The 23,483-nt window shown below is 51.1% G+C and overlaps 1 protein-coding gene, 1 non-coding gene and 1 pseudogene across 3 annotated transcripts in view; all 3 read left to right on the top strand.

Annotated features, from left to right (window-relative positions):
• The first annotated feature begins 5,923 nt into the window (after positions 1-5,923).
• On the top strand, positions 5,924-6,005 carry trnal-uag (transfer RNA leucine (anticodon UAG)). Its single transcript has one exon. It is a non-coding gene; the product is annotated as a tRNA-Leu (tRNA).
• Positions 6,006-12,147: 6,142 nt separating this feature from the next.
• On the top strand, positions 12,148-16,681 carry LOC148672553 (transcription factor HES-7-like). Its single transcript, XM_088628379.1, has 3 exons — positions 12,148-12,378; positions 13,799-13,894; positions 15,019-16,681. Exons 1-3 carry the CDS (start codon positions 12,340-12,342, stop codon positions 15,637-15,639), a joined length of 756 nt encoding a protein of 251 aa, XP_088484505.1. The 5' UTR covers positions 12,148-12,339; the 3' UTR covers positions 15,640-16,681.
• A 4,169-nt stretch (positions 16,682-20,850) lies between these two features.
• The window catches only part of LOC148672554 (protein hairy-like), a 4,315-nt pseudogene continuing 1,682 nt past the window's right edge, over positions 20,851-23,483 (top strand). The window contains exons 1-2 of the transcript XR_015935625.1: positions 20,851-20,974; positions 23,036-23,131. The product of XR_015935625.1 is annotated as a protein hairy-like (transcript). The remainder of the gene's footprint in view (positions 20,975-23,035; positions 23,132-23,483) is intronic.

A 23,483-nucleotide genomic window follows, 5' to 3' on the forward strand; every position in this document is an offset into this window, starting at 1 on the left:
AGGTCTCGAGGCGTAAGTCCTTCTCGTGGGAAACTTTCGCCTACAGCACCTAATCCTTTTGTTTTCAGCCCTCCTTGTTTCTTAGAATTTGTTTTACCTGTCAGAATTGTCCCCTCGTTATAAACGGCGGGGAATTTCAAAGCGTTTGCCTGAGCCGAGGGTGTCTGTCTCTCACACCTTCGCGCCCTTTTTATGACTCTCCGCTCCCCGAAGAGCGCGCGGCCGTGGGAAGCGAGAATTCCCTCAGAGGTGGCGCGAGGGGTCTAACAAAGCGGTTACCATAGTCACGGGATGCGGGCCTCTCCAGCCACAAGTTGGTGAAACTAATTATTGAATATAGTGGTGTATTTCATACCAAGTTTTCATAAACCTTTTAGAACAGTGTTTTGTAGATGTAATAAACATAATTATAAAACATTGCGATAACACTTAAATGACTGCTTTTACTAATTGCGACTGGTCGGTTTAAAAAAAATGTAGAATCTTTTGGGATTCATTTTTAAATTGACAATCAAGACTGACAATACTGGCAATTGATTCTGGGGTCATTATAAGACCAGCAAAAGTGCCTATCCGTAAAAATTCGTAATAAAGGAAAGTGTTACCCTTCACCTGGTAATTCGCCAGTAAGATGACACAGCTATAATGTCTGAGCAGAGTCTCGGGAGAACGGCCAGAACTCGTGTTTGGTTCAGTATAGCTATGTGGGGCATGAGTTAATACCAGTAATTAGAGCCCTGCCGGGTCTCTGCTGGTGTGTTTGTATTAAGAGTCTGTTCCAGACTGAGGAGTACATCTCGGTTATGTCTTGCCACGAGCTTCCCTGCGGATTTCACACCGTGTACCTCGAGCTGTGGCTGGAAGTGTGGCTGCGGCGTGTCGGCACGGGCGGCTCGCGGTCACCCCGTGCCGAGGGTGTGGAACAGTTGTGTTGTCTTTGTCGTTTTGGTGCCCAAACCGCGAGGTGTGTCGCGCCGCGCCCTCCCGCTGGGGTCTCGCGTTCCCCTGCCTGCACGCGCGATTCTGGCACCTTTCCGTCTGGGACAACAGCCCCGTCCTGCCACCCTGCTTTACACACAAATACAACACCGTCTAAAGCGTGCCACATGCATCACACCCCCCCGGAGCGCATACACACGCGCAACCCACCTCTTTGATCTTTCCATTTGCATTTCAGACAAATGGGGTGAGCGCGCCTGAAAGTAAGAACGAGACCCAGGTTGGTCCACCGGCCGACCACACACCCCCGGTCCTGCGCCTGCGGGCTGCCTCCCCAGCTCAGCTCTCAGAGATTTCCATCCTGGGCTGAACTGGGCCCAGCCCACCAGCCTCATGTGTTGCGTGCTGATGTGTGAAAAACACCTTGAAAACCTGCAGACACCTCCAGCTGAAGAGCAACATCTAAACAGCCCCCTTGGTAATATTCAATTCAATTCAATTCAAGGTGCTTTATTAGCATTATAGGTACAATCAGTGTTGCCAAAGCAAATACAATAATACAATTAACATGAAACAAACCAAAAATAAAAGTAAAATAAACTCAGACATATTACAGACACTTACAACAAAGACATATCGTAAAGTATTTATGTATACTGTAAACAGATGGAGCATTATTGGGAGACAGACTCACTGTTCCTCAGGCTGTGACATCCCCGCTCGCAGTGGGAGCACAGCCTGTCCTCTCTGGGCAGCCAGGTCTGCCTGTGTCGCCCAGTTTCTACGGCCAGGCTGTGGTCACTGAGCCTGTACTTCGTCAGGTTCTGTTTCTTTTTGTTGTTTCTTATCTTGGTTAAATAATCGGCTAGTGTGTATTGTCTGTTTAGGGTTCTGTAGCATTCCAGTTTATGTTGTGTTTGTGTGTGTGTCCCAGTGTGTGAGATATTGCTGTTTGATCTGTGCTGTGATGTGGTTAATCTGGGTTGTGGTTCTCTAGCAGTGCTGTCCTGAGGCTGGCTGGTGTCGGTGTCTCAGGTCAGTGAGCCTCAGGACCAGCTGGCTCAGGGGGCTCTGTTTTGGGCTCAGCTCTTGGCTCAACAGGGCTTTGTGGTGGTAGGACTTTTGGTCGCTGTTTTTTAGGTGCATCCAATACTTTAATACTCGTTTCTGTATGTTTATCAATAGTGGGCATATTATATTATGACATATTATGAGCTGGTAGTTCAGCTCATAATATGTCCCCCCCGGAGACGCTGGTGGGCGAGACAGAGAGAAGGCGAGGGTCTCTGTGCACACGCAGTCCTCTCGCGAGCACGGCTTCAGTGTTATCCCCAGTGTGACGCCGCGACAGCAAGCGAGCAAACCAGAGCGCAGGCGCCTCCGTCGCGCCGGTTTATTTGAACCGCGCTGTGATATTGAAATCAAATCTGCAAAGGTATTTTTTAATAAAAACACGAGAATCAACTAACTATAAAAAAGTGGAGAAAGTCTTCATGAATTCGGGCATTTAGCCCAGAAAGTCTTCTGGAAATAAAAAGTCACTAATTGTTTTAACCTGAAATCAAGTTCGCTGGCCTCAACAGGACCCGAAGTAAGAAGGCGCATGGATAGGTGCGAAATACTATCGACAGTGCAGCGTTCTTTCTCTTGTTTTAATTAATTGTAATTTTCAGGGCCGTGCTCAAAGCATCCTCTTTGATCCCGCGACATCAAACCGAGTGACACCTCGAGGCAGGCAGTGTGGCGCGTGTCACCTTCGCACCTCTGCTTCCGGAGGGGCTCGCGCCCCGCAGGCGTGAAGACACAAGTCACACTAGCCTTCCTGTGGCGGCGGGGGTGGTGCTTTATTACCATCACTGCACAGACTGCGCCCTCCCAAATATCTATCTACTGGCCCCTCTCCCTATTCATAACAGTGAACCGCCAGCCTGTCAATCTGTGGGTCAAGCGATCGAACAATGAAGAACGTGAAGAATGGACAGGCGGACGTTTACTGTGCTTCAGGTGCTGTAAAGCTCAGGCGTACCGCCTCCCCCAGCCGCCCGTCACCGTGGGAACAGCGGGGAGCAATGGACGCGTGCCAAAACCCCGAAAAACTACAGTTAGCTTTCAACCACGAGGCCAGAAGCGATTTGCGAAAAGAGTAGGGGTGTTACCCCGGTGTGTTGGCCAAAGATCTCCCTGGTCTTTACCAGCCATGGGCTCCTAATAATCCCCCTCTCTGGACTGGCTTCATCACTCTGCCCTCCTCCCCACTGAGAGCTGGTGTGTGGGGAGCCTACTGGTGCATCATCCAGGTGGGGCTGCACCCTGGTGGTGGTAATGGAGGGGAGTCCCCATTACCTGTAGAGCGCTCTATAAGCGCAAAGGTTTTTAAAACAAAATCAAAATCACGGGTCAGTCTCATCACAGGTTACAGAAATGACGAGTGTCGTGAAATGACACTCCCCCCGACCACCACAAACAGTGACTCCGAATGTATTCATGTCTGTAAGCGTTCTAAAAAAACAAACAGCTAAATCTACGAACATTATCTAACATACCACGTTGTCTAAAAAATGTAATTTATAAAATCTTCATCATTCTATAACAGAATCCCCACTCCTGCCAGCACAGCTTACAATCCGACTGCAGGAGGAAACTCCGCCGAGCTGCAGCTCATTGCGTGACCACAGCTCCTGCCGGAGTCTGGAGAGCAGCCAGCCTCTCTGATACACTATTAATAACACAACGCGTGCAGCGGGAACAGAGACTATTTTCTAGAGCAGCGCAAGACGCCCTGCGCGAGCCCTGGGGCAGGGGGTTGGGTCAGGTCGATTATTTCACAAGTTGACTCAACAGTCCATTATCCTCCCCTACCGCCCGGGGCCGCGGTGTTCATCACCTGGACACGCGCCGCGCCGCGCCGGCAGGGGCACAAAGACGCGGCGGCCTCGAGCCGGCAAGCAGGTGAGAGAAGTTCTCTCGCGGCGGCGACGCCTTTGATATTCACCGCCCCGCCATTCCGGCACCTTATAAACCCAACTTTCCCCTGAGAAGAGGAGCTCGTGGAGGCTCCCACGGTCACGCTTCGCCCCAGGCCGAAGTAGCAACTGGGAGGCGGTTTTTTTTTAATTCTCTTTGTCATTCCTTCATGCCCGACATATATTGTAATACAGCTCATCCCAGATGAATGCAGAAAGCCGGCTGCGAGCGGACAGTGTACCTGAATCTCTCTCTGAAATGTTTATTTCACAGGGGCCACGGTTTCACTCTCCCATGATCTTGCTTTACTGTACGTTCCTGTGCTATACTTCTCTTTACTGTGTCTTTACCTTGATTTCACTGTGCTTTTAACCTGACTTTACTGGGTTTTGCTTTGCTTTAATTCTGATTTCACTAGACTTTACTGCACTTTACTGTGCTTTTCCAGCGACTTCATTGCACATTTCCTGCATTAAGTAGCAGTAGATGTTACGTTGACGTATCACCTTTAACACTGTTGTTACTATGGAGTACGGTCGTAAATGTTTTAAAGGTGGTGCAGTATATGACTGGGCGTGTAAACGCCTACTGCTGTCCTTCTGTGACGAGAAGTCGCCTTTCTGAGCGAAGGCGATCACAGAGGTGTGGGGATTGTCGGGGAGAATCGTCACAGAAGCTTCAGATCAGTGACACCCAGCTCGCGCGCTGCAAACTTTCCCAGGCCGGCGCGTGGCTGGTTCTCACCTGTCTCGGGACGGGCAAGAGGGGGGGTGTCACGTTTTATCATCCCAGGAACATCTGCCCAACAAACAAAACGCTGCGCGTCAGTCTTGACGCCTGGCGAAGTCACGCGTCTCGGAATCAACACCCCTGTCTCCCGGGACTGGAGAAAGCACCCCGCATGGCGATGGGTTCAACAACACAGGGCATTCGCCGAACCGGGCCCAGTAGGAAGGAGGTGATGTGCAATTGTGTGTCTCAGACACGTGCACGTGTGCAAAATGTGTTTCCATTTTCTCGCGGAGCTGAGGTGGAGGAGGGATAAATTGAAAACGAAATGTCAGAAAAGGGGGTTTGCGCGAAATATTTACACGGATCGACAGCGTGTCAATCTGAAACCTTCATTCTAGTAGTCAAAACGAGCACGCAGAGCGACGGAGAGGCGTGGAGCTCAACTGGAGCGAAGCCCAGCAGAGATCGGCTCCCCCGGCACCGCTAATCCAGAGAGCTCCTCTCCCACACAGCTGTTGGAATGGGCTGGCTCACGTTAATATCATCATCATCATCACCTTCCGTGTTATATATACAATGTTTTTAGCCGCACTCTCAAGAACACACACACACAATCCCCTATCTGGACAGCAGAATTAAAATCCTTCCAGATCAGGCTGTGAGTTGAGAGCAGTTAGAAGTAATACAAGGATAATAATAATCATCATCATCATTCGTCGTCAGACACATAAGTGGGGTATCGGTGTATCTATACAGGCAAGTTTGGATACATCGTCTCGCTCCAGGGCTTTACTCCATTAACAATACCCTTTAAGAGACACGCGCACAAAGACGAGCGAATGAATCCCGTCCCGCTCGTTTTGATTGTTTTTCTAATCCGTAATCTCGCTGTGACCCAGAACTCATCCTGTAATGACTTCCTTCCGGGTCTCTGTTGTCCTTGTGCTCGTGCTGAACGCATGAGCGCTCGCGATATTGGAACCGACTCGGCTCAAATGGAGAGGGCGGACACCCTAGAGGGGGGCAGGTAGCGCTAATTATTTTTCCCTTGGTGACCCAGGCAAGCGAAATGACCTCCCTCTCGCTCACACACACTGCCCTGATCAGAGCGCCAGGAGCTGGGGGGTGTGGGTGAGGCACAGCTGTCTCCTCCTCATTGCTTACAGGTGCATAGTGAGCACACGACTCACACTAACACTCTACACTAATACCGATACTCACACTGATACGAAAACTCGTACTCACACTGGTACTAATTCACATAGTCATGCCGCTACTAGTACAGTCAGGTAGCGTGGCCGAGCGGTCTAAGGCGCTGGATTTAGGCTCCAGTCTCTTCGGGGGCGTGGGTTCGAATCCCACCGCTGCCAGGTAAGTCCTTTTAAGACGTTAATCACGCAGGAATGAAAGGACATTTTAATAAAGAATATCTCTGAACTTTAATATACATATAATTTACAGTGCTTTAATATACAGTGCCTTTAAATACAGTGCTTTGAGGGTAAGGATTTTGGGTTGGTGCGGTGGCTCAGGATCTGCGCCTGTGACTGAAAGGTTGCCAGTTCGTATCCCGCGGCCAGCAGAGGAATCCTACTCCGCTGGGCCCCTGAGCAAGGCCCTTAACCCCAACTGCTCCAGGGGCGCCCTATGAATGTTTGACCCTGCGCTCTGACCACAAGCTTCTCTCTCCCTGTCTGTGTGTCTCATGGAGTGCAAGCTGGGGTATGTGAAAAGACAGAAAAAATACAAGAAAATTGGATATGGCCAATAAAGTGATCTTCTCTAATACTAACACTCAGACTCATACTGATACTCATGCTCCTAATTCTAATTCTCATGTTCAAACTCATACTCATGTTCTTACTCTTATTCATGCTCATACTACTAAAGAAAGAGGAAACAACTTTATTTTATACAGTGCCTTTAAAGGTATAGTCTCTAAGCATTTTACATGCAAGGTAAAAAAAAAGAACGAACAAAAACTAACGAGGATAGGAGATAACAAAATGAGCACAAAGAAATACAGGGGGTTAGAAACACAGACACCAGTTACATCAAACTGTTTCTGACGAAGATGGTTTTGAGTCTGGAGCTTTGAGGTGCAGCAGGAGAAGGCCCTGTGACCTGTAGTGGGGGACTGGGGGACAGTAAGGAAACCAGAATTAGAGGAGCAAAGGTTGTGAGGTGGGGAGTAGAGCGATAATAGTTCAGACAGGTACTGAGGTGCCCAGCCATGCAGAGCCTTATAGGTGAGCAGGAGGATTTTGAAGTCGACACGAAACCTGACAGGAAGCCACTGCAACGACTCCAGGACAGGAGTAATGTGATCACTTGCACTAGACCTGGTCAGGATTCTGGCTGCCCAATTCTAGACATGCCTCTGCCTGACAGAATTGGCCCAAATTGAAAGCTGGTCTATAGCATGACTTGTATAACTGAGTTTGAGAGATTTGTAAGGGAGACAAAGGGAGACCGCTGACTGCAGGGTGACATTGTGGCATCAGAGAGAGGACAGCTGAAGCCCCCGGTGTCGAATCCAGGGGTGGACATTCCTGGTTCTCACTGGCTGCGGGGAGAGGTCAATGGGGGGTCACTCTGTGGGTTCTGACCCTGTAGGGCTGGGGGGTCCTGTGCTCGGCTGAGCTGGAAATGCCTTAGATTGGCCGATCAATTAATTATTTATTCATTTATGGAGGAGGGTGTGAGAAGCTTTCCAGATCTGGGCTCACTGACTGTCGGACCCTGCCTGCCTGACCGTGCAGGACCTGGAAAAATGAAGGATTCCTGAATGAATCCTATGGGGTACTACTAGGGAATTTGGTAATTGTTGTTCTCATTGGAGGAGACAAGAACCAGCCTTTGCAATCATTTTCCTCGGCTGTTGTCCTTGTTTATTTTGTCCGCTAGATGGCGCGGTATCGTCACTTTCGTAAAATGAAATAAGAGACTAGACTAGATCTAGTAAATCATACAACCTGTCCTGTCTTCTCCGTTATTTTTTTCTTTTCAGCGTCTCTTAATGGACTAATTGATCACAATAAAGCCCAATATACTGATTTTTAAAGCGTAGCTCCGCAGACGTGATCTTGCCCTGGAGGTGACCGTTGTCTATCACAGAGGTGTCCTCCACACCAGAACCAGCCAGAACCTGCTGGTCCCCCACACCAGAACCAGCCAGAACCTGCTGGCGCGGTTGAGCAACCTGGAGGATTCTGTGAGACTGTCTGTGCTCATGATAAAAGCAGCAGCACCACTGGGGCCCGAGTCTGGGACGTTCTGGTAACGGGCTCCAGAACGCCTTTCCACTGCTGCGCACTGCCCCCTAGCGGATAGCTGTGGAGGGACACAACATCTCCATACACGTCACATTTTTGGACTCCCTTTCTTCGGGACTTCCGGTTCTTAATGCAATGGTAACTTTCCGCTCTGGTCCAAAGGGAGGAAACCCCAGGCAATCGCACTGCTGCTCTCTGACAGGGTGATCGCCAGTCAGGTCTTGCAAGCGAAGGAACTGGGGCGAGACCCCAGCCATGACACTCCCCCGGCTGTCTCACTCTCCGCACCGCTGTGTCCGGCTAACGCGCCTCCTCGCAGTGATTTTACTCTGATATCACTGCACCTCACTCAGATTTTACTGTGATTCTATTGAGTTGTACCACACTGTCTTGTGCATTTACCATGGTTTACTATGCTATTCTACACTTTACTGTGATGCAATGATTTCACAGGAATTAACTTTAAATGTACGTGATTTCATTGGGCTACACTGCATCGTGCTTTTACCGTAGTTTAACTGTGTCTCGAGTGAGTCGGACCCCAGACTCACACATGCTCTCGCGTGGGCGGACGTCGCTCTGGTTCCTAAACTGACGGGGGTCAAAGGACCGTCTCTCCTTGCTTATTATTATTATTATTAATAATTAATAATAATAATAATAATAATGCAAAGGAACAAGTAATAGGTGTATTGCATGCTGAAAAGGGAAGAGAGAAAACAGAGCCGTAACGTTGTGTTTTCTCTCTTCTCTTTCACCATGGAACAAACCTGTTACTTGTTCCTTTGCACACTACAGATGCTGACGGAGCTACCCAACTGAACTAATAAAATAATGAAGGTCTTTCAAAAGTTGTAAACTTGTTGTAAAACTACTATAATAGTAATAATTGCTTACACTTCTAGAAGACACAAAGCCCCTTTTTTTAGAGGTAATGAGGACTCCCCTCCACCACCACCGTCAATCTGTAGCACCGCATGGGTCATGCACCAGTACACTCACCACACACCAGCTATCTGTGGGGAGGAGAACAGATTAATGAAAGCAATTCAGAGAGGGGGGTTATTAGGAGGCCATGATCGGGCAAAACATTTGGCCAGGACACCAGGGTTACACCCCTACTCTTTTCGAGAAACGCCCTGGGATTTTTAATGACCACAGAGAGTCAGGACCTCGGTTTTACAGTAGTGCCCCCATAACTCAACGGGGGCATTAGGACCCACAAAGACCGCAGGGTGAGCGGACCCTGCTGATCGCGAATCTGCTTTTTGCCACGTTTATCCTTTATGCGCCGTGAGGATCGATACAGGAGATTCACTCAAGTCCGGTTTAGAATAAGGAACAGATACGGAAATGAGGAAAAACACGCCATCTTCAAAGATGGCTCCGCCATCGTTTTATTTTCATATTCAGAGCGTGGTAATTCCCGCTAGCCCGTGCGTGGGGACGCTCCTCGAGCTGGGCGAGTGAGCTCGTGGGAAACTCTGGCCGGTAGCCTTGTCCTTACACCTCTATCATTATTATTGTTATTTTCTTCTCGCCTGAGCTGATGGCCCATAGCGCGTAGCTGAGAGAACTGTCTGCCCCCGAGGTGTCGTCGCCGCCCTTTCTTTTTGTGTGTAGATGTGACGTGCGAAACATATGGTCCCGGCATTGTCCGGGTGCTGGAAGCAAAGAATAGCGCGTGATGGCTCGCGACGCCCTCTTTCGCCAGCCCCGGCGCGAGGATTTGGAGCCCCGCGAGCCGAGAGGCTGAGAGTCTACTGCTCAGTCCGGCTGGGACCGGCCTCGTGGGGGACTTTTACAGGCTCAGTCATAGGCTGTCCAAAGAGGAGGGCTCAGTGACCACAGACTGGACACAGACACTGGACACACTGGACACAGACAGACCTGGCTGTCCAGAGAGGAGGGCTCAGTGACCACAGACTGGACACAAGCACTGTACACACTGGACACAGGCAGACTTGGCTGTCCAGAGAGGAGGGATGAGTGACCACAGACTGGACACAGACACTGGACAGAGGCAGATCTGGCTGCCCAGAGAGGACAGGCTTTGCTCCCACTGCCAGCGGGGAGAAATAGAGACAGAGGTGCACTTCCTACTACACTGAGACAGATATTCTGGGATTAGAGAAACATTCTTCCCCAAATTTACACAGCTAATCCTAGAAATCCCACACCTGCACGAATCACAAAAACTCCCGTTCCTACTGGGAGAGGGAGGATGGAACAGTTGAACTGGCAGCCCAGTATGTGATCTCCTGTCACAGCCTGAGGAGCAGTGAGCCTGTTAAAACCCAATAATGCTCCATATGTTTATATATAAATATCTCATGATTGTGTCTCTATTGTAAATGGAGTTTTTTGTTTTATGTTAATTTGCTTTGGCAACACTGATTTGTTACTAATCGGTCATGACAATAAAGCGCCTTGAACTGGATTGTCTGGCGGGAGGGAGGCCCTGGTGGCGGAGAGGGGAGAGGGCGTGGGGAGGAGACGGGTAGGGGGCGTGTGGCTTGGCTGTCCCTCGGCCTGTTTGAGAAGCCCTACTCGTCGCTAGTAAAGGGAGCCCAACTCGCAGGCGTGTTCGAGCAGATGCCGTCTCGGAAGTCGAGGTGTTGTCTGGGAACAGCCCCGACACTCCCGTAAGTCGCTACTGACTAATAATAATGAGCGATTTTCAACAAAGTCGAATCGCTGGTATAACGACACCGGTGCCGTGGGAACCAGTGTGGACTCGTGGTCGTCATTCTGGACTCCTAGGAGACTGCGAGTTCACATCACGGGTGGGGATCTGTACTGGCCCTTAACATCTGTACAAAGTTTCATGAACAACGGTTAAACAAGAACTAGTTCAACAGAGCCCCCGCTGATTCATCCCGGAATAAATCAGACCAGCGCCTTTTATTTCTCCTTCCCACCTTAAAATCCACGAAAGCGCCGTGGAACACCAAACACGCGTGGGGAGGAGCGGGGGTGTGGGGGGTGCGTTCCGCTGGCGGAGCTCGGGGGCTCTGCCGATGATCGGCGCTGCGGTCTCCCCCTGTTCCAGTCAGCTCCAGTTCCGGTCGGCGATCGCCGATTGTCCCGGCTCGCACTTTCCTGATGGGGCTCGCGGCAGGGGGCTCTGATTGCCCGTTTAGATTCGCTGCCCCGCGGGGGATGTGCAGAGCGAGGCACGCAGAGTCCCGAGCCCAGTGCGGAAGACGGGCATGGCCGAGCGCTGTTCTCATTGCCTCCATTGTCCCGCCTGGAGACGAGTGGCTCATGTCCGCGTCTGTGCCCATATTCTGCCTTCAGCTCTGTATTTATAGGAGTACGGAAGTGAGATCAGTTCCTAGGAATACAATGATAAATACTGGGTATGAGTTCATCCCTCACAGTTAGTCTGAATTCACCAGCACACAGGTGTAGACAAGACCAGAGAGACAATACAGCAGCCATATCACCCTGCAACTCACAACTGCTAACTCACTGAAGCTAAGCAGGTGTGAGCCTGGCCAATACTTGGATGGGAAACCTCCTGGGAAAAACTAAGGATGCTGCTGGAAGAGGTGTTAGTGGGGCCAGCAGGGGGCGCTCACCCTGCGGTCCATGTGGGTCCTAATGCCCCAGTATAGTGATGGGGACACTATACTGTAAACAGGCGCCGTCCTTCGGATGAGATGTAAAACCGAGGTCCTGACTCTCCGTGGTCATTAAAAATCCCAGGGTGTTTCTTGAAAAGAGTAGGGGTGTAACCCTGGCGTCCTGGCCAAATTCCCTGTTTACCAATCATGGCCTCCTTATAATCCCCCTCTATGAATTGGCTACATTACTCTGCTCTCCTCCCCACGGATAGCTGATGTCTGGCGCACTATGGCTGCCGTCGCATCATCCAGGTGGGGCTGCACACTAGTGGTGGTGGTGGAGGGGAGTCCCCATTACCTGTAAAGCGCTTTGAGTGGAGTGTCCAGAAAAGCTATATAAGTGTAAGCAATTATTATTATTATAATAATACTGCTGTCCCTCTACTCTCACACTCCCCCTGAATTCACCAGCACACACACACTGTCACACCTGACTGTACTGTAGACACTGCTAGAGCCACTGCTATGAAGTTCTTAAAAACGTATTCCCTGGGTAGTGCTCCCTTCCTCCTGCGTTGTGGGGTGATTGCCAGACCGTCCAATACACATCAATCCTCCTGTCCTGGGTGGCTGGTCGAAACTCTAGTAGGGGACAGATTCCGACTTGCTCCGTTGCGCCGCCTGGTACCCGGCAAGCGGGAGGCGGTGAGCGCCGACGTCACAGCGGTGGGCGGGGCGTAGCGCGGCGTGGAGGTACAAGAACCGCGCGCCGCTGGCGCCCGGGTTTCATTCGTTCTGCCCGAGAGCCGAGACGCCGAGCGAGTCTCCCGACCGACGGCCTTTTCCTGTCGTGCAAAGTAATGGCCACGGAGCTACAGGATCCCCATGACGCCAAAAAGGTAAACGGTGTTCTGAGCTGTGTGTTATTGTCGCTTACCATGTGCGTTTTGTTTTAGTGCCGTTTGAAACTCGGGCTTCTTTACAACTTTCTTGGGACGGTATCCAAAATGGGACGGAAGTTGCAATAGATATCATAGAGAGCCCTAACGCAAATATTTGTATCTAAGAATCCACAGCACGGCACATGGGAAAATGCATTTTTATCCTTGGCACTCTAATCGTTTTTTTATTCGCTCTCGTATACATTAAATCCGTACATTAATTCTTTTTTTTCTTAACCACTATCGTTTTAATAAGCGAACTTTTCCCAAGCGGTGCTTTGATGCACATTTTTTCCCCGTGTTTTGCGCAGACATTGGTTGGTTGGCTTTGCTCGAAGTCGAGCTTCAAGCTTAGCGAATCCGAAATAAGCGATGCGCGTTATAAATGAAATAAATACGTGTTTCGAAATTTGATTTTTTCGATTGCACCTCTTAACGTGTAACTTCTTTATACCCGCTGTAACAGGAACCTATAATTTCCAACGAGTACAACGAACTTACTGTTGCCCCTACCCCGTTTAAACACCTAGATTGTGCTTCTGTATCATTATAGTGTATAACTGAAGCCTTCCACTGTAGCACGTCCATAGTTTTACCGTATTTCATTGAAATGGCAGTATTCTAGCTCCTATTGTAGGGCCTGTTGTAACAGGACAAAAATAAATGTGAATTTCTTTTGTGTAGGCTAATTTCAATCTATTGCTTTGCGTTCAATTTCAATCATCTCTGTGTGTGTTTTGCCGTGACATGAAATTAGTCTTAGTTTTTAAAAAAAAACTGGTTCCATGCTCGTTCGGGCCCATCTAAATTTGCTCCGTATTCGCCTCCGTCTCCGTGTGGGGGCTCATTCCAGCCCAGCTCGTCAGCTCGTGAGTTCTGCGCTGAATAGTCTACGCACCTACCGCTCGCGCGCAGCGTCTCTGCAGCCTCTCGGCTTCACGCGCAGCGCGTTAGTCTCGCGCTCCTAAACAGCTTCGGACCGTACAGAGTCACTTTTATACTTGTCAGATTACTGCGATCGTGAGCTCCACTGCAGGTGAACAATATCAACACCGGTACTAATGCTAGCAGGTACTGCGGGTTTCTTAAAAAGACTTTCTGTGATTCGACTCTGAACGCCATATCTTTGGACACTGACCTAAAGGTTGTGCATTTAATCTGCTTGCTCCGATACACCTGGGCAGTAGTTTATGGTTTATTAAGCACAAGGCTGACGGGTCTCACGTGCCTGCGCAGGGGTCTGAGGTCTGAAAACGCGTGTTAGGCTCTAGAAAATTCTAGTAATGCTTCCGAGTCCGTTTAGGTTCAGACAAGGGTGGGGGTCGGCTCGCGGGGGGTGAGTCCGAGGAGCTAACCATCTCTGTGCCGCGCTGTGCAGGTGCCGAAGCCGCTGCTGGAGAAGCGCCGGCGCGAGCGGATCAACCAGAGCCTCGAGACACTGCGCGTCCTGCTGCTGGAAAACACAAAGAACGAGGTGGGTCGCGCGAAGGGGCACTCCTCGCCGCCACCTCATTTCCGTTTCTGATTTGATCTGTACGCGTTTCCACTATTTGCCTCCGCGGTCCTTCAGTGGATGCTGACAAAGTAAACAGTGACTTAGATGGTCCTCCAGTTGTCAATGTAGCGCCCCCTGGTGTCCATCACAGGTTAGACAGACACCACACACACTCGCATGGTATCACGTACCAGCATGTCTTTGGACTGTGGGGGGAAACCAGAGCCCCTAGTGGAGACCAACACAGACAACATACAAGCTCCACACAGACAGCACCTCAGGAAATGACTCAAGGGCCCAAGGAAGGGTCTTTGCCATTTTCCTAAGCATGTGGATCAATGCTCATGTGCACTATTTTCACAGTGCAGTTACTGGAATAGATCAACCAGTAGTGTCTCCTTTTGACTTGAGGTTTCGGACAGCAGCTCACAACTTCCGTGCTGAGCTCAAGGGCACAGAGAGCACATGCATCCTCTTCCCAAACCACACACCCTCCTGTCTCCTGATCCCACTGACCTCTTCCCAAACCACACGCCCTCCTGTCTCCTTATCCCACTGACCTCTTCCCAAACCACAAGCCCTCCTGTCTCCTCTTCCCAAACCACACGCCCTCCTGACTCCTCTTCCCTACACCTCCAGCCCTCCTGGCGCCCTCCCTCCTGTCTCCTCTTCCCTAGACCTCCCGCCCTCCTGTCTCCTCTTCCTTACACCTCCCTCCCTCCTGTCTCCTCTTCCCTACACCTCCCTCCCTCCTGTCTCCTCTTCCCTACACCTCCCTCCCTCCTGTCTCCTCTTCCCAAACCACACGCCCTCCTGACTCCTCTTCCCTACACCTCCCTCCCTCCTGTCTCCTCTTCCCTAGACCACACGCCCTCCTGTCTCCTCTTCCCTACACCTCCCTCCCTCCTGTCTCCTCTTCCCTACACCTCCCTCCCTCCTGTCTCCTCTTCCCTACACCTCCCTCCCTCCTGTCTCCTCTTCCCTACACCTCCCTCCCTCCTGTCTCCTCTTCCTTACACCTCCCTCCCTCCTGCCTCCTCTTCCCTACACCTCACTCCCTCCTCCCAGCAGCGCCGGGCTGACGTTCCCGTCTGTGTTTTCAGAAACTGCGCAACCCCAAGGTGGAGAAGGCCGAGATCCTGGAGAGCGCGGTGCACTTCCTGAAGGGGGAGCTGGAGGCGGGCGGCAGGAGAGCCCGGCCCGCGCGGCCGGAGCTGGGGCAGCAGGAAGAGGAGGAGGGGGAGGAAGCCCAGGCCGGGGCGGGGCCGCGGCTCTTACCACGGCCGCCGCCGCCGCCCCTCTGGCGCCACCAGCAGACGTACCGCGAGGGCATGCGCTCCTGCCTGCTGCGCGTCGGCCACTTCATCGCGGCCAAGAGCCGCGCGCTGGAGGACTCTGAGGGTCCAGGGCCCGCGGCCTGGCTCAGTCCGCCGGGCGGCGTGGGGGACACGCTGCTTCCGGTCAGCACCCCCAGATCTCCGGGCCGCGCCCCCTGGCCGGGACACCTGCAGCCCGCCGTCCCCCATCCGGCACCCAAAAGGCCCAAACTCGGGGTCTGCACCCCCCCCCACGGATCACACAGACTCCCAGAGAGCACCGGGTTCTGCCCCGGCTGGCAGGGCAGTGCCGGGTCACGAGAGACGGACCGGACCGGAGCAGCGCCGGAAGGACCGAAAGAAGTCGCCATGCCTGGCCAGGAGGTGTGGAGACCGTGGCCGCAGTAGAGCCGGCAGCCAGCAGGGGGAGCTGTGCCGGTTGGAGCGGGACTCACCCACAGTGGACACAGTGCCTCAGCCTCCAGCACTCCTGTACACAGAGATCAGATCTTCAGAAGATTTTATATTTAACTTATTGTCTGAAGAGAAGGACTCGATTTTTTCAAGTTAATGTTAATGGGCATTATTTATAACAGCTCTCTCTCTGATCAATAGCAGTCACTCCAGCTTTCTCTCATGCTGATCAATAGGAATCACTCCCAGCTCTTTCTCCTGCTAATCACTAGGAATCACCCCCAAATCTCTCTGATCACTAGGAATCACTCCCAGCTCTCCTGCTAATACCTAGGAATCACTCCCAGCTCTCTCTCTGATCAACAGGAATCACTCCCAGCTCTCCCTGATCAATATGAATCACTCCCAGGTCTCTGATCACTAGGAATCACTCCCAGCTCTCTCTCCTGCTAATCACCAGGAATCACTCCCAGCTCTCTCTCTCTGATCAATAGGAATCACTCCCAGCTCTCTCTGATCAATAGGAATCACTCCCAGCTCTCCCTGATCAATATGAATCACTCCCAGGTCTCTGATCACCGGGAATCACTCCCAGCTCTCTCTCTCTCTGATCAATAGGAATCACTCCCAGCTCTCTCTGATCAATAGGAATCACTCCCAGCTCTCTCTGATCAATAAGAATCACTCCCAGCTCTCTCTGATCAATAGGAATCACTCCCAGCTCTCTCTCCTGCTGGTCAATGGGAATCAGTCACAGACTGGGAATGAGAAGTCAAGTCAGCTTGGTGATGTCAGACTGCACCTGAAGAGTTTCATGACTAATTGGATCTGTTATTTATATTATTTTCTTCAGTCCTGGCCATGAAAGGCAACCAGAGAGCTTTTGGTTTGCTTGTGTGTCACATTGTGATGCTGTAGTGAAAAGCTGTCATTTCTACTGTTTTTTCACTACTCGTCTCTCCAAATGACTTTGCCTTCTAGGTTCATCACTCAAAGCTCAGGTCTTTGTCTTTTTATATTAAACAGGCAAAGGAGACAGCATGTTTATTTGTATTTTTTATATTAAAAAACAGTTTTGTACAATACATATTTGGGTGTCCCTGGAATAAACTTATTTATGAAACAAATGGGCGTTTTGTGATGAGTCCTGATGTCTCTGTGCGCGTCTCACACCATCTCTCACCCTAAGTCTGCCCATGTCCGCCGTTTCCTCTCACTCCTGCACCTTGGTCCCTCTGATTTCCTGTCTCTCTCACTCTTCTGGAGCTCCGCTGGCATGACCAGTGAACTGGTGTTGCCACAGGAGTCACAGCTAGCGGAGAGCTGCTTTCCTGACACCTTCCTGAATGCATGAACTGCTGTCCAAGGCCCGTTTGTTATGGGGGGGACTAAATGAAAAAGTGGTTCTAGGTATTGTATGGAAGCAGTATAGTGTAAAAACAAATGACAGTCTATTTTCGTGTGTGTATACCAGACATTGCATACCTAATATGTCCTGTATGTATAGAATAATTAAAAGGCTTCACTCAGAATAAAGAACATATGCTTGTTATAAAGGCCGATTGTTGGTCAGGTTGTGACTGGAATTTGCACACTGAGCTGCCTCTGATGATTTGCATCCTCCAGTATGATTGGAAATTGTATTTTGGCAGGAATAGGAATTCTGGAATTAATTATTCTAGGTCATACTTGTATAATCCTGGAGTATTTCTTCCTGTCTCTGTCTCTGCTTCTCCAAGCCAACAGCAGTGGGAGCACAGCCTGTCCTCTCTGGACAGCCAGGTCTGTGTGTCCAGTTTCTATGTCCAGGCTGTGGTCACTGAGCCTGTCCTCTCTGGACAGCCAGGTCTGCTTGTGTCCAGTGGCTATGTCCAGGCTGTGGTCACTGAGCCTGTCCTCTCTGGACAGCCAGGTCAGTGTGTGTCCAGTGTCTGTTGTAGCTGTGGTAACTGAGCCTGTACTTTCTCGAATTATTTTATGTGACTTATGATTTACTTGTGTGTTTTGTGCTTATATGGGAGAAGCCAAAGACACATTTCCACAGGAGTGAGCAATAAGGTTTCTCTCTCTCTCTCTCTCTCTTTCACCCTCTTCATCCGGATGTGCACGTTAAGGTAAGAACACATCCCCTGAAGCAGACCGGCGCGGGGGTGTGATATCGCCGTGCTCTGCAGCGCCTCACTGCGGCGCGATTCTCACCCGCGCTGCTGCCCCGCTCGCCTCACGAGCCGCCGCGAGGCTCTTCCACACCCCAGCGCGGGACCGTTCGCCCCCTGTCGCTGTGTTGACATGGAAACTCTGTTACTCGACCAGCGCTCACAGCAAGATAAGAGGACATCCAGTAACAGCAGCGCTGATAATAACGCCTTACGTTTGCGGCTTCGACTGCTCTGCTCAGAGGGGTGGGGGTGGGGACACAGAAAAGTAGTTAATGATACACTTGATATAAACGTACTTCACTGTTTTATTATATACTGAGAGACACCAATAACGCCTCGATTGAGTTAGAACCAGTAGCATCTGGTTCCAGTGCCTTGCAGTGTGTCCCTGTCATGAGCTCCAGTGTAGTGAACTGGCCGGTACACTGTCCTCCCTTCTCCCGGACAGGCTGCGCGCTCAGCCCGTCCTGCGGTGTGTTTAAAGGTCTGCGGCTGGATCTGCTGTGGCGCGCGCGCAGAATGACCTCACCATCGTGTCCTCTCACGGCCGGGGGAAGGGGGGTCTCGTCTTCCAAAACGTCTTCAGCTGTACGGGATTTTCGGAAGTCTTTAAACGGCCCTTAACTAAATCATTGCAGGCTGAGAAGACCCCGATTCTCCTAATCTCCTAATCCTGTTAGCGGCGTGCATTTGGGGGGTGTGGGGGGGTCGCTAGGCTCTGTGTACACGGCTTTAGCAAACCCTTGGACGCGTTCGGCCGCTCATTCCCTCCAGCTCCAAAGGATGGATATTAAAAAAGCCCCTCGCCCCAATCCCAAATAAACATCTAATCAGGTCTGATCCGAAATCCCCAGAAGCAGGAATTATCCCGGGCCAGCCGAGCGGCACAGAGCCGGAGATCGGAGCGACGCCATGGCAACTCGCCACGGAGGCCGGGTGCGGTTGCTATGGCGACGCGCGCGAGCTCTGCACCCCCGGCTGGAGTGGGGCGGCTCGGCTCGAGCCGGGTGTTCCTGTCCGCCAGCAGTGAGCTGATCCCAGGATCGTCTGTTGACAGGCCGGGGTCCCGGCTTCAACATGGCTGGACAGCGCGCTCCACACCCCCACCACCCTTTGTGCAAAGAAGCGCCCCCGGCTCTCGGTTTGAAACGGCCGTCCCTGGTTCAGGCTTGCTCGGTGCTGGATGTCAGCCCGCTGGGATGACTTCGTCGATGCTTTTGAGGGTTTTGAACACCTGAAGTGAAGTAGAGATGAAACCTGCTTTATCGCTGCGCTGCTTGGAGAGGCGCCCCCCGTAAGCGACTCTGGGAACTCCTGACCTCGCGCGCCAAGGCCGGGCACAAGGCAGCACGAGTCGACAGCTGCGTGCCAAGCGCACGAGAGGCGTCAATGCCTTCCGGGCCCCCGACCAGGAGCAGCCCGCGCGCTTCATGAACAGGCGCGAGCCTCAACACTTGGCCCTGCGCTCACGGGGTGTGAGGACAAACTCCGTGAATATGCGTGTCTGTTTGTGTATGTGTGCGTCTGGGGGGGGTGTCACTGGGGTGGAATGCGCCAGTGACGCCGTGAGAGCGTCCTTCTCTCACCCGGGTTCGAAGTCGACCCGGTGTGAGATTCGGCTCCTCGTCAACCCCGTCACAGACAGCTCCCAGCTCTTTTCCCACGAGAAAGAGTGGCGCCGCCGTTCCCACCCCGCGCGCTGCCCTGGCTGGGGAGCAAGTCAAGGCGAACCGGCTGGAACGGTCGACTGGTCCCGTCGACTGTTCACATCGCTGGTCCAATTGGAAATCAGAGACACACCCGGGAGCTCTCGGGCCGCGGAGGACGATGTGTCTCGAGTTACTGCGGTTTAACCTATCCGAGCTCGCTCTGGGAGGCGGTGAGGGGACCGAACCGCAGGCTCAGAAGCGACACCGGCGCCTCACCCGTCCACTCGGGAAAACGGCTACTTTTGGTCGCGAGGCGGGCGGACGATTGTGGTACAGAGTGAAGGAATGGAGTCGGTATCGGGCATCTGCTTAGGAAAGTGACCACAGACCGGGCAAAATAGTAGAATTTCCCTTCTTTCCCGTACTAACACGCAACACTATGTCCCCGGGGCAGACAATCGATCGCTGTTCTCTGCAGGTGTTAAGGAATAAACCAGAGCAAACGGCCGCCTATTTTCTCGAGCTGAGTTTCACAAGCCTCTGCCATATGCGCGTGGCCAAACTGCGAAGCGTGGAAGTTCGCGCTTCGGCGGCAGATGAAAGATCACCTTCTCCCACTCACCTCACCCTCTCCCACTCTGCGTGTCCCCACCCGCCCCTCCCTCTCAAATTCAAATCCAAATTCAATATTGGCATTGTCACAACACAGGGGACGCGATACATGACACAATACTTGAACAATATTTGTTTATTCTACAGTCCCAGTACAGGAGAAAGGGCCCATTACAATAGGAGCTACAGTCCCAGTACAGGAGAACAGTTCCGTTACAATAGGAGCTACAGTCCCAGTACAGGAGAACAGTCCTGTTACAATAGGGGCTACAGTCCCAGTACAGGAGAACAATCCTGTTACAAAAGGAGCTACAGTCCCAGTACAGGAGAACAGTCCTGTTACAATAGGGGCTACAGTCCATTGGCAGTAGAATACTTCCATTTCAACGAAATACGGTAAAGTTATGGATGTGCTGCAGTGGAAGGCTTCAGTTATACACTATAATGATACAGAAGATAAATCTAGGTGTTTAAACGGGGTAGGGGCGACAGTTTAAGTTCATTGTACTCATTGTAAATTATAGGTTGAAGGTCAGTCTACGAGCATCAAGGCTGATACTTAACCTCATGCTATTTTGTTGAAACTTTCTACGGGGGTGGAGCGGGATGACACCGGTGAGAGAAACAGACGTAACCGAGGTGTGTGTGTGTGAGAGAGAGGAGGGATATTGCGGGTCACTACGTCACTCGCACCTCTCCGCCAATCGCAGCTCGCCTGCACGAGCAGTATATACCGCAGAGAGGGGGGCGCGCGGCTCCCAAATTCCTGTCGCCTGCAGCGGCTCGCGGATATTCGGATTCGTTCGTCGGTGGACCGGAATCGCCTCTCCTCGCAATTAGCACGGCCAGTCTCAATTCCCACAAACCATGAGGCGTTCAAGTCGGACTAACTTTCGAGGGATCAAGAAAGTGAGTGTTCTATGAGTCTGGGCGGATAACGTCGCGTTACTTATTTGTTTTCTTTCCAGTTGTGTACAGGTTTGTAGTTGTAGGGACGATAAATTTGTGCGACGAGATTTCGTTTCCACAATCATGAGGAGTTCATGTCGGACTAACTTTCAAGGGATAAAGAAAGTGAGTGTTCTCTGTCCCTCGGTTTTTAATGTTCTTTTCAGTTATAATACACATTTGTAATGGTGGGGGACAATAACTGGACTTCCTCCGTCGGGTCCCGATAGGAAGAACTCAGGGGAAACGATTACAGAAGACGGCCACCCGAGGAGTATTAGTCAAATATGAGCACTTCCTATTAATGCAAACAGTACAATTAGTGGTAGTTATTAATGAAGCATCGCTTATATTAATATTAACATTATCGAAGTAGTTCAAGTAGGGGGCTGCGTCAGCAGGCGTAGGCTGCAAAGGAACAAGTAAAGGTTTATTCCTGTGCTGAAAAAAGAAGAAAGGAAACACAACTTTTCGGCTGTGGGGCCTTCGGGTGTGCTTCTCCACACCCGAAGAAGGCTCCACGGCCGAAACGTTGTCTTTTCGTTCTTCTCTTTTCAGCGCGGAATAAACCTATTACTTGTCCCTTAGCATTATCGAGTCAGTTGCGAGCTTTCCTTAGGAGTTCCCAGATCTGGCGTTGAAGAGAGTTCGCTGGTAAAATCACCATCCACGACCCGAACGCTCTGTGAGCGTTTGCAATGCCTGGTGAGATGCTGTAGGTTTGGCTGATCGCGCCTGGGGTAGAGGGCAGCCTCCTGGCCTCAGGACGAGGGCTCCAACCCCGTCCAGAGTGCGTGACCCCAGGGGCAGGAGCAAGCTGGGGACCAGTGTGAAAGGAGGGGTTTGTGTGGGACATTCAGAGCTCATTTGCTCTGTATGCGGGCGGTGAGGAAGAGCCGGGCGAGATGGACTGGTCCTTGTTGACCCTCCCCAAGTGCAGTTCATAACTTCCGCTTACACATGAGCCGGACCGAGTGTCTCGAGAAGAGTTAATGTGAACAAAAGGGCAAGTTTCCCTATGTCTACAGATAATTATCATTTAATTGCTTACACTTATATAGCGCTTTTCTGTACACTCCACTCAAAGCGCTTTACAAGTAATGGGGACTCCCCTCCACCACCACTGCAGCATCCACCAGATGACAACACCTAACACGATACTTTATTTCATTCGCGAGCCGGACATTAAATACGTTCACTGGCGTTATATACATTTTTTTCATTTTTTATTACAGCTTCCGAGGTATTGGAAAAGGGGGTTCTCTAATTTCTAATGAAAGAGGGTTGTTAATTTTTAATAAATTAAATAGGGGAGTTTTAATTTTAATAAAAGGGTTTATATAATTTGTTCCGAGTTTTTAACTATGCATCGTATCAAACCTCGCAGAACTATCCCATTCGCCTGTTCAGATCTGGACGTAGTGCTCAGGGTAGTTTAAAATTAAATGAATCCTCCGCCTTCTTACTCGGAGTTCCAAGATCTTACGTGTTGTTTGAACTCGGGAAGCTTTGGCCAACGTGTCAATGGCGCCCCCTGGTGGTGGGATCTGATTTCACAGCAGTATAAGACCTCAATTGCCTGGACAGCGCCCAACAGAGAAGCGCTCTCCTACATGTCACGGAAATTTGTGTATTTATCTGCTTCGAGAGCTGCAGCTGCTACTGCTTCTGCTAATATTAATTCTACATTTTATTACTACTACTACTAATAATAATAATAAGTATTCATTGGTGAATCTATCTGTCCATGTCTCAGCATGAGTGTGTCTGCCTGATCACCTGTCTGTCTCTGTTCACCTGTTGGCCTCTGATCACTTGTCTGTCTCTGTTCACCTGTCTGCCTGATCGCCTGTCTGTCTCTGTTTGCCTGTCTGTCTCTGATCGCCTGTCTGTGTCTTATCTCTGATCAGGGACACCTGTCTGTCTCTGATCGCCTGTCTCTGATCACCTGTCTGCCTGATCACCTGTCTGTTTCTTACTGCCCTTTTCCCATGATCACCTGTCTGTCCTGCCCGTCTCCAGATGCTGAAGCCCCTAGTGGAGAAGAAGAGGCGCGACAGGATCAACCAGAGTCTGGAGGAGCTGAGGGCCCTGCTGTTCAACTGCACACATGACCAGGTCAGACCGGCCTTCTGTCTGTGTCTGTCTCTTTAGTGCAGGGCAGGGTCAGTGTGTCTACAGGGTGTCCAGCCCTGGTCCTGTAGGGTCAGTGTGTCTGCAGGATGTCCAGCCCTGGTCCTGCAGGGTCAGTGTGTCTACAGGGTGTCCAGCCCTGGTCCTGCGGGGTCAGTGTGTCTGCAGGGTGTCCAGTCCTGGTCCTGCGGGGTCAGTGTGTGTGCAGGGTGTCCAGTCCTGGTCCTGGGGGACATGGTTTCCAGTCCTGATATATGTGATCAGTGATATTTTGTGGCAGTGTGTCGAAAAGACGACCAGAAGCGTCTCTGTGACAATGATTTCACTGCCATTGTTT

The sequence above is a fragment of the Lepisosteus platostomus genome, chromosome 4, assembly GCF_059453375.1.
Source record: "Lepisosteus platostomus isolate fLepPlt1 chromosome 4, fLepPlt1.hap1, whole genome shotgun sequence".
Lineage (NCBI taxonomy): Eukaryota > Metazoa > Chordata > Actinopteri > Semionotiformes > Lepisosteidae > Lepisosteus > Lepisosteus platostomus.

What these genes read in the sequence shown, in the direction of transcription:
- LOC148672553 (XM_088628379.1), top strand. Translation starts at nt 12,340, where the DNA reads ATGGCCACGGAGCTACAGGATCCCCATGACGCCAAAAAG. An exon ending in ATCCCCATGACGCCAAAAAG is followed by an intron (nt 12,379 to 13,798) that starts GTAAACGGTGTT and finishes CGCGCTGTGCAG; the next exon opens with GTGCCGAAGCCGCTGCTGGA. An exon ending in TGGAAAACACAAAGAACGAG is followed by an intron (nt 13,895 to 15,018) that starts GTGGGTCGCGCG and finishes CTGTGTTTTCAG; the next exon opens with AAACTGCGCAACCCCAAGGT.